Source organism: Sus scrofa, chromosome 2 (genome assembly GCF_054392235.1).
Source record: "Sus scrofa isolate SSC_HxYL_T2T_F1_AM1 chromosome 2, Sscrofa_HxYL_maternal_Yorkshire_Landrace_v2.0, whole genome shotgun sequence".
Lineage (NCBI taxonomy): Eukaryota > Metazoa > Chordata > Mammalia > Artiodactyla > Suidae > Sus > Sus scrofa.
Window position 1 is genome coordinate 62,858,767 of NC_139384.1, and position 11,554 is coordinate 62,870,320.

The 11,554-nt window shown below is 33.4% G+C and overlaps 1 protein-coding gene across 1 annotated transcript; it reads left to right on the plus strand.

Moving 5' to 3' along the window:
- Positions 1-720: 720 nt before the first annotated feature.
- On the plus strand, positions 721-1,665 carry LOC110259738 (olfactory receptor 2L5-like). The gene has a single exon (XM_021085481.2). It carries the CDS (start codon positions 727-729, stop codon positions 1,663-1,665), a length of 939 nt encoding a protein of 312 aa, XP_020941140.1. The 5' UTR covers positions 721-726.
- The last annotated feature ends 9,889 nt before the right edge of the window (positions 1,666-11,554 follow it).

Consider the following 11,554-nt stretch of genomic DNA (forward strand, 5'->3'; position numbering starts at 1 on the left):
CATATATATATATATGCTATTTAGGAGAGCTTGAACATATTTTTCAAACTACAGAGTATTTTGTCTACTTTAATTACAGCATTGAAAATGTCATTGAGGAGGAAGAACAAAATGACCTGTGTAAATGGTACTTGACAATAAGGATTCATGTTGATTTCACAAGAGATGAACCAAATGTTACCTGACTTCAAGGAAATATTACCTGATTTGACATTTCTGTGCAAAGAAGTCTCAAGAAAGAAAAATACCTTCTCAATAGGAGGTGGTAGTTGTCTGCAGATTTAGAGGTAACACTTAGGACTTAAGTAAGAAAAAGAAATCATTATTTAATAGTAAAAAGCATTAATTCAAAGCAAAATTCTATAATGTATGAATTTACATTGATTTCCACTTAATATATTTTAAATATCCCACATGATTTGTATGTTATATGAGTTTGTGTAGGGCAGTATCTAACTACTTATCCTAAAAATGTCAAGATATTATATAATTTTAAAGATTTTCTAGAAAATGCTTTGGCTAAAACTGTTTGCAGTTTCAAATTTTAATCTCTAGATCAAAAAATGTTTTCTCTTTCCAAAACAAATAACTTCAGTTTTTCATTTAAGAGCTGTAAAATTTTAAATAATGCACAGCCTGCCTGAAATAGTAATGTGAAGTTAGTGTATTATTTTAAATTTGAAATACTTATGTATTTGCCTTCAGGAAAAAATCATAAAATGTCACATGGAAAATTATAATCAAACATCAACTGATTTCATCTTATTGGGGTTATTCCCCCCTTCAAGAATTGGAACCTTTCTTTTTATTCTCATTGTTCTTATTTTCCTAATGGCTCTATTAGGCAACCTCTCCATGATCCTTCTCATCCTTCTGGACACACAACTCCACATACCCATGTATTTCCTACTCAGTCAGCTCTCTGTTATGGACCTGACCTATATCTCCACCACTGTCCCCAAAATGACCAGCAATTTTCTGTTTGGAAGCAAGTCAATCTCCTTTGTAGGTTGTGGAATTCAGAGCTTCTTCTTCTTGACTCTAGCAGGTGCAGAAGGATTGCTTTTAGCTGCAATGGCTTATGATCGTTATGTAGCCATTTGCTTTCCTCTTCACTATTCCATCAGAATTAGCAGAAGAGTGTGTGTGTGGATGACAATGGGATCTTGGTTGCTAGGCTCAATCAACTCCTGTGCCCACACCACATATATTCTCCATATCCCGTATTGCCAATCCAGGGCCATCAATCATTTCTTCTGTGATGTCACAGCCATGTTGATTCTGGCCTGCGTGGACACCTGGATCTATGAATACACAGTTTTTGTGAGCACCATTCTCTTCCTTTTGTTGCCTTTCACTTGTATTGCATTTTCCTATGGTCGAGTTCTTATGGCTGTCTATCGCATGCAATCAGCAAAAGGGAAGAAGAAGGCCTATTCAACCTGCAGCGCTCACCTCACTGTGGTAACTATCTACTCTGCACCAATTGCTTACACTTATCTATGCCCAAAATTTCTCCGTACTCCAACAGAGGACAAGGCTCTGGCTGTGTTCTACACTATTCTGACCCCAATGCTCAATCCTATTATCTATAGCCTGAGAAACCAGGAAGTGATGGGGGCTCTGAGAAGAGTAATTCAGAAAATCTGCTCTATGAAAATGTAGACAAGGTTTTTGCATGAGTGTCAGACTTGGTGTGTGTGTGTATATATATATATGATATATATATAGTGTTTTCCAGCCTCATTCTTCTTTATTCATGGTGTTTTTTTTCCCCATTAGTTTCAAAAGCTTTTAATTTTCCTCATACATTGTTAATGAAAATGATTCTTTGTCAGGTAATAATAAAAATGGAAACTGTCTGACTGAAGTTGTCATTAAACATACTAGTTTTACTATTTTCCATTTATTTTACAATATATCTAAACTTGTATTCTAAATGACTAGATTGATTTGTGTCAAAAGACTTCTTGTTCACCTACAATTGCCAATAAAAGCTATTCTTTCCTAAATATAGGGAAACTACATATCAGAGATTGAGCTGAGACTTCATCAGGTATTCTTAAGTCCTTACACTATGTTAAGCGGAAATGATAAATTGATGTTCTATTTAGGGTAGTGCCTCCTAGGGAAGTGACTCTGTATCAGCTATACCTAAAGATCAATAATAGGGATTTGGATATACCAAAAGAGAAAAAGGACTTCTTTTTTTTAACCTATTATGATTTATTCTCTATAATACTTTGTTAAAAAATTCAGTGATTAACACAGGATTTATAGAGCCAGGGGACAACCAAGTGGAATAGAAAGAGTCTGTCTGAAGTCTTTGCCCTGAAGGCATACAAAGTCTCTTGCTTAGGGGAAATAAGAATCATGAAATGAATGGATCAGAGTTTTGTCTAATTAGTAGATATTGGAAATATCAAGGACTTTTTTTGCAACCATCCCCCATACTCTACACATATTTTGTTTACATCCTAAGTAGTCCTAAGATGATATTTTATTCTTCACTCACTACATCCCATAATTCTACTGAAACAGGTTGAAGAAAGTTAAATTCTATGAACCAGTTTTAGCCATTCACATTATGGCTTAGTCACGTTCCTAAACAGGTGCCAGTACTACATCCCAGAAAAATAGTGTACTTCCTGGTTGAAACATTAACACTGTCCTTCAGTAATCCCTGCAGAAATGTCCATTCCTTTCATCAAGGTATCTTCAAACACAAGGTAATTTGATTTTAAATTTGTTAACAATTATTTTCTTTTTTTACATTTTCATTTATAGTTGATTTAAAATATTATGTCAATTTCTGCTCTACAGCAGTGACTCAGTTGTGTGTGTGTGTGTGTGTGTGTGTGTGTGTGTGTGTGTTTTCCATTTATTTTACTGTTTTCTCTCAAGGTTTATCCCAAGAGATCGGATATAGTTTCCTGTGCTATAGAGTAGGAATAATTGGTTTCTCAAATGTTACTTGAGAAGAATATTTAAATGAAAATATATTTACTTTGTAATGTTGCAACAGTTTTTCAAAACTTTTTTAGCACCCCAAAGAAAGCACATTGCTAATATTGCAACCCAACATAACTCCTCTGTACACATTCATGATCAGGGAGAGGATAAACAAAGATTTCAAATGACAACAGTATTAAACCAAGCAAGTAACATTTCTGTGTGATATACTATTCAAGCACACCTGCTATATGCTCTGAGAAAAGTAGAATTAGTGAATAGAAAGAGAAAAACATCATGCAGACCAGGAAAAAAGATGGTAATATCTGGTGGATATTTCAGTTGTTATCATTGTAAATAATGGAATGTGGAATTGAGAAGGGATGTCCATTCCAGACCCCTTATCCATTTCAGGAGTGAATAACTGAGAGAATCAGAAGATGTCTATGTAGTGTAGGACTTGACACACCATGTCTTAGGAAAATTACGCAGTATCTCTAGACTTAGTTTTCTGAAAAGCAAGATGGAAAAAATGTACTCAAAGCTCTTAGGAAATAGCATAGGGAGGCAACTATATATTTTTCTCTTCCCAGCTTGGTCTTACTGAAATTTTCTCTGTAATAGAAGTCAGGTTAATAGTATTAACATGTATACCTCCTGCATACATGAGAGGAACACAAGAAAACTTAGTAACTGCCTAAAATATCTCAAGCCATTATCTTAAAGACCACCTTCAGCTAAAGACAAAAAATGTTGGGAAAAATGAAGGCCTGTTATGGTAGGTTACCATGAGAAACACAGAACCAGGGATACACTTGGCATGCAGACTTGGTGACTGCCTTCAGCATTGATAGGCATTTCTAGAGATTTGATCATCACTACATTCAGCACAAAGAAGAGAGACCTTTCCAAATGGAGACTTCCCTTACAAATGCAAATACATATTAGAAAATGAGAGCTTCCATTCCAATTTTCAGAAAATTTTCTTTGTCTGGTTTTTCTTGAAAATAACAAGCCTAAAATAATCCTTACGTTAAAGAGGCATATTTAGGGGTGCAATGGAATCATTGAACTTCTTCATGGCACTCCTATAAAGGTGGGAATAATTCAGTTTTTTACACCAAAACCTCAGGAATTGGAGATAAAGAGCTCAGGAACAAATATTGAAAACCACAGGAGTTCCTGAAATCTTTTATTCTAATAGTCTTCTATCTCAGAAAAAAAACAATTTCAACAGATATCATCTAGATTTCATCTAGACTACTGGCAACTTCTTCCCCCTAAGTACTTAACATTTTAGAAGCACAATACAGAAAGAAAACAAATATTTGATATATAGTAGTTTGTATTTCTTAATACTATATCCCTATATTGTATCTTCCCCCTTCCTCTAACACTGTTAAACACTTTTTTTTCTTTTGTGTAACTTCGAGTCTACTTCTGTTTTATCATAAACATTTGTTTTATTTTTGAAATTCCATATAAATTATATCATACAATATTTGTCTTTCTCTAATTTCACTAAGCATGATATTCTCTAGATCCATCCACATTGCTGCAAATGGCAGAATTCCATTCCTCTTATGGCTCAGTAATATATCATTGTATATTTCACATCTTCCTTATATTCATCTGAAGATGGACACTTGTGTTGCTTCCATATCTTGGCTATTATAAATAGTGCTTCTAAGAACATTGGGAGGCATATGTTTTTTCCAAATAGTGTTATCTTCTTTGAATATATACCTAAATATGGATAAATCATTTAGTTCAATTTTTATATTTTTTATTTATTTTTCTTCTTTTTACAGCCACACATGAAGCATGTGGAAGTTCCCAGGCCAAGGGTTGAATCAGAACTGCAAGTGCAGGCCTACAACATAGCTATGACAAGGCTGGATCTGAGCTGCATATGCAACATATGCTGCAGCTTGTGACAATGATGGATACCTAACCCACTGAGCCAGGCCAGGGATTGAACCCACATTCTCATGGACACTATGTCAGTTTCTTAACCCACTGACCCATATTGGGAACTCTAAGCCACAATGTGACCCCTCAATTTATAATTTTTTGAAGCACTTCCATACTCTTTTCCATAGTGTCTACACCAAATTTCATTCCTCCAAGAAGTGTTCAATATTTCCCTTTTTCCAAATTCTTTGCCAAGACTTGTTCTTTGTGGCCTTGTATTGATAGCCATTCTTTAAGATCAGAAGTGATATCTTGTTATTGTTTTACTTTAAATTTCTCTAATAATTAGCCTCATGGAGCATCTTTTCATGTATGTGTTAGCAACTTGTGTCTTCTTTGGATAAAAGGTCTCTTCAGGTTTTCTGTCCATTTTTTGTATTTAGTTTTTTTTTGGTAATGGGATATATAAACTGCTTATATATTTTAGATAATATCACCTTGTTTTTTATATTGTTTGCCAATATTTTCTCCTACTTAGTAAGTTGTCTTTTCATTTGATGTAAAGAAGCTTTCAAATTAAATTAGACTCCCCCCCTTTTTTTTTCAGTCTTTTTGTCTTCTCAGGCCACACCCACAGCATGTAGAGGTACCCAGGCTAGGGGTCCAACCGGAACTGTAGCCACTGGCCTATGCCACAGCCACATCAAAACTGGATCTTAGCCATGTCTGTGACCTACACCACAGTTCAAAGCAACATTGGACCCTTAACCCACTGAGCGAGGCCAAGGATCGAACCCACATCCTCATGGATGTTAGTGGGATTCGCTAAGGACTGAGCTATGACAGAGACTCCTAGATCCCATTTTTTTTTAATGTTTTTTTATTTCTTTCACATTGGGGGACTGATCTATTGCTATGATTTTTGTGAAGAAGTGTTCTGCCTAAGTTTTCTTGGAGATATATGGTTTCTAAATTTACGTTTAGGTCTTTAGTCCATTTTTATTTTATTTTTGTGCATGAGGTGAGAAAATGTTCTAATTGCATTAGTTTATGTGTAGCTTTCCAGTTTTCCAGTATCATTTCTTGAAGAGACTCCTTTGTCCATTTTGTATATTTGTATATTTGTAGTAGATTCTTGATCATTGGTGCATAGGATTATTGCTGGTTCTTATTCTCTTCTAGTGACCTATGTGTCTCTTTTTGTGCCAGTACCATGCTTTCTAAATTATTGTAGTTTATCTATTGCTTAAAGTCAAGGAGTTTTCTTTTTCCAAGGTTACTTTGGCAATTTAGGATCTTTTATGATTGCATATAAATTTCAGGATTATTTCTTCTACTTACATAAATAATTCATTGGTGTTTTGATACAAATTTTATTAGATCTGTAAATTGCTTTGTATATTACAGTCATTTACTGGTATTAATTCTTCAAATCCAAGATCATGGGAAATTTTTATATTTCTTTATATCATCTTCCATTTCCTTTACCATTGTTTTATATTTTCTAAGTATGTGTCCTTTGGCTCCTCGGTTAAAATTATTCCCAGCTATTTTATTCTTTTTGATGTGATTTTAAACAGAATGTTTTAGACTTTCTCTTTCTGATATTTCATTATTCATGTATAGAAAAACAACCAATTTTCTGTATACTTATCCCACATTCTGTAAATATACTGAATTCATTTATTAGTTCAAATAGATTTTTGGAGAGTATTTTATGGTTTTCTATATAAAATACCATGTCATCTGTAATACTGACAGTTTTATTCTACTCTCATAGTGTAGATGCCTTTTATTTCTTTTTCTACTCTGATTGCGGTGGAGAATTCTTCCAATATTATGTTAAATTCAAGTGGGGAAGTGGCATCCTTATCTTCTTATCTTGGGAAAACTGAAAGAAGCCAGCTATGAGAGAGATTTTTTTTACCAGAGTCAGTTCTCCCAGATCTCTAGAAAGGAATCTTTGGAAAGAAATGTTATGTGTGGTCATACTGGCTAAAATTAGAATAAATATAATTAATTTTTGAATGAGTTTAAATGTTAAAGGTTAGTTGATAAAAAAATTACAATATGCTATTCACTCTGTTAAAAAAACAATTTTTATTAGATTAGTGCCCTGTTCTTAATAAGAAATTGCAAAGTTTTTTCTTCTTTACTTTTGTAGTAACTTTCCTATAAAACAAGATTCTGCATCTTAAAAATAATTTTCTATGTTGTTTACAGCAGGTCTTTGATTAATGAATAAGACTGAATCTTACTTATATTTTTTTGTTTGTTTATTTATATGTATTATGACTATTTACATGTGTTTATGTATAACACTTATGGAAATCATTCTTGCAAATACTTAAGTAAATGGGAACATAGGACCAAAGATAAGTTAGTTGCCCATGAGAAATTAAAAATGGGGCATTTTTGATTTATATAAAATTATTTATTCGTGTACTCAGTTAGAAAAAGCCAGCTATAAAATCAAACAAACCGAATGGGTGGCATGATTTAATTTGTACCTAATAAGGCTCAAAACAGGAGAATAATAAAATGGATTCATTGCAAGAAACAAACTGAAAATTACTAGCAATGGTAATTCAGTTAGAACAAACATCAGAAGCCATATAGTTGCCTCCTCCTCCACCACTGCTTCAACTACTTTACATAATCTCCTCTATGATCTCCTCTGTCCTTGTTATTGGGTTATACTGTGTGGTGAGAATGCTGAACCCTAACCAATTGTTGTAGCCCCCCAGAACCTGTCCCTTTGGAGAAAGAATTCTGCAAAAAGACTGAGGGTAGTGAGGCAAATAATTGTTTATTAAGGTAGAAGATAGGCATGGAGAAAACACAGACTGGTTGGGAGGAGGGAATGGAGAGTGAGTGAGAGAGAGAGAGAGAGAGACAGATACAGACAGAGAGAAAGAGCAAGAGAGGAAGAGAGTGACACATGCTTTGGAGGTCCTTTAAATCACCTCTATGGGCAGTCCTTTGGACTCCCTCTGGCTAGTTATCTTGCTGCTTTTGGCTTTGGCCTGACTCATTCTACTTGATTCATAGAAACTTTGGCCACGGGAGACCCGTCATGGCACAGCAGAAGACGGATCCAACTAGGAACTGTGAGGATTCAGGTGTGATCCCTGGCCTCACTCAGTGAGTTAAGGATCTGGCATTGCCTTGAGCTATGGTGTAGGTCACAGATCTGGCTCAGATCTGGAATTGCTGTTGCTCTGGCATAAGCTGGTGGAAACAGCTTTGATTAGACCCCTAGCTTGGGGAACCTCCATATGCCGTGGGTGCGGCCCTAAAAAGACAAAAAATAATTTTGGTTAATATAATCAAATGAATAATAAATGACTATATGAGGGCAAATTATTATTTTGCACTTACTGAAAAACATTATATAAAATACACGTTCCAAATAGTTTAGAGACATAATAATATTGGAAGAATCAGAATAATTTGTTTCTTTCCCCACTGAATTGACCCTTAACATACCTGAGAAAATGTCTCTGGAAGTTATCATAATGTATTACTCAACCTCAGCTTACAGCCATCCTGGACAATTAATGACTTGACCTACATTGTCTACGTCTCAATGAACATTCCTAAATGAATACCAAAAAAAAAAAAAAAAAAAGAGAGAGAGAGAGAAAGAGAGAAAATGAAATTTAATCTCCAGGTTTAAAAAAAAAAATCTTCAAGTGTTACTTATTGAGATGAAAGATTAATCTATACTATTTTTTTAGAAATTTTTCAAAGAAGTTTACTCAGAAAATGACTTTGTTTATATGAAGAAAATTAAATTTTTAGGAAGACACAGGACCTAACCTTATGGCGGTATACCTTTGTGCTCAAGAGATACTGAAGAATAAACCTAACACCCAATCATTAATAACGACTTTGGAGGACAGCCTAAGATTCCCTGCTTATTAAAATATTTTTTATGAATTAAAATGGCTTTATGGCACCCATTGCATTCTTAATGCTGCTTCCTACTTGTTCTTTAACCTACAAGCCTGAAAAACTTCTAAGCAAAACCTAGAAATTACTTGTCCAGAATTTATATGAAAATATAAAATGGAAAATATAGCAAAAGTGAAGCAAAAATGGCTACTGTTACCTTTCTATGAATATATATATTATGTATGTATGTATGTATGTATATGCTAATTATATTTGAAGGATAACTTCTAGAAATAATCCAGGTAACTAACCATATATTTTTAACAATATACTTTATTATAGCTATCCAATTTTTATTTTTAAACATGTGCTATGTAGAACTGAAATATCTAATGCTTTTAACTTTTTTATTTTATTTATTTCCTATTTAGTTCTTACATATATCAATAAATTTTCAGTGGAAAAAATAACAATATCTGAATAAACAACCTTGCAGATATTTTGTGAGATTCAAATGCGTGTAACATATGGAAACCACTTGAAAGCTATATAATCGTGCAGAAGGGGATGACAAGCAAAGTGAATATAAAGATGACGACAAAGATATTGATAAAGACGTTAAAATTCAGAGCTATACTTTAATGATATTTTATACATGGACATAAACTGCTTTATGTTTTTTATCATAGAAAGCTTGTAATTTCTCATTTTTCTTTTTTTTTCCTAAGGGCCACACCTATAGTGTATGGATGTTCCAAGGCTATGGGTCGAATCAGAGCTGTAGCTGCTGGCCTATGCCACAGCCATAGTAATGCCAGATCCGAGCCATGTCTGTGATCTACAACCACAGCTCATGGCAACACTGGATCCTTAACCTACTGAGCGAGGCCAGGGATTGAGCCTTCATCCTCATGGATATGAGTCAGATTCATTTCCAGTGAGCTATAATAGGAATTCCTCATGTTTATTTGTATCTACTCTACTTAAAAAAATACAGGTTGGAATAATTAAATATTTAATCTAATCTTACATTTCTTATTGGTAGATAAACTAGAATTATATTTACTTTTATACTTAAACTTGTGTAATGAAACATAATAAACTCATGGTCATTGCAAAAACAGATTTCAAGGTGATACTAAAATCAGTTTCTGTGTTTGAAAATATCTGTCTACCTAATAACCAATTTATATTGTAATGCTGATCACCATTATAGAATTTCACTGAGTAGTTTGAATTAGGACACAAACCTCGACACACAGAAATATTCTTTTTGTATTCTAGATTTCTTTATACTGTAAAACTTTATTTTTGTCAAACTGGATAGATCTAAAATTGAAAATACACATTACTTTGATTATTAAATGCTGTCAGTAATATTCCTAAGTCAGCAAGTTAATATGTCATTGTGTACTATTTGTTTTTTTTTTTATTTTTAGAACCTATTGTAGAAACATTTGAAGGAACATGGAATCTCATGTAAGCCTCCATGTAAAAGTACTGTGGACAACAGTATTTGTATAGACTGCAAAGAATGCACTTCTGGTGAATGTGATTCTGATTCTGTGAAAAACACACTTCTGGCAAATGTGATTCTGATTCTGCAAAAGTCATTTTACAATGATATAAGTCCTAGATAATTGATGGAAAAACAAAATCAATCTTATTATAAAATTTAGGTGAGTATAATCACTCAATTTTTAGGAACTAAAATTGATTCTCTGTAGACAAGACATTCAAAGAACACTTGGTAAAACTGACCTGGTAAACTGGCTAAGTGGTTTCCTAGCCCTACACATGATGAGAAAAGAAGAACAGTATGGGATAGGTTCAGCATTTTTGTTTACTTCAGAAACCTTGAGAAGAGAAGAGGTGATCTAAAGTATCTGTGCTTTAGAAGCTTTTAAAAGTCTAATGTGATATTTCATATAACACTTCCAACAAAGCTTATTTAAGGTGGATTGTTAAATAATGCTCTATTCTTGTTGCATCTCTGTAAGGAGTCATAACAGCTTTATTTTATAATCAATAATACTTTTTCACTGGAAGGTCTTTGATCAAAAACAAGGAGGGTGGAAGGTATAAAAACCTATTCTTCAGTGGAAAAAATGTGTAATTATCTAGACTCTGGAGGACTCTGTCCCCTGTTTCCCAACTCAATCACTGGGTCACTGTGCAATTTTGAATAGCTCACTTCATATCTTTGTGATTCATTTTTTTAAGTTTTTCAATAATAAAACATATAGTTCTAAAAACTACACATTTTATAAAATATATTAATCATGAAATGAAGTTATTTTCAGTATAAATGTAGGGGGGCAAGATCTACAATGAAATTAATGCATATTGATTTGAATAGATGGTCATAGCCAATTCATTTTGAAACCTGGTCAGATTTGGATGGGTTTATTTATCACACAGAATATGTATATCTATAATTGGAATTACAGAGCAGAAGATATGGATGTTCCTTTGCAGGTGAAATCTCCTGGGCTCCTAAGTAGAATTTTGTTTTGGGAGCAAAACATGCGTTGAATTTCATTTAGAATCTTTTGAGACCAATTTTAAGAATAATGTGTGTGGTTGTGTGGGATCAAGAGAAAATGCCTTAAAGCTAGTATATATGAGAAAATATAATAATATGTCAAAATGAGTAAACTATAAACACTGAAATAACTTTGTGTTTTAAGACATACTTTCCATACATTCTTGGCCCTTTACCACATATATAGTGTTTTTATTTTAATGATTTCAATTTATTTCTTTCTTTTGGTTTTGTTGGTTAATAAAA

Bases quoted from the DNA above. Each gene is read 5' to 3' on its own strand.
- LOC110259738 (XM_021085481.2), top strand. From the start codon at position 727: ATGGAAAATTATAATCAAACATCAACTGATTTCATCTTATTGGGGTTA.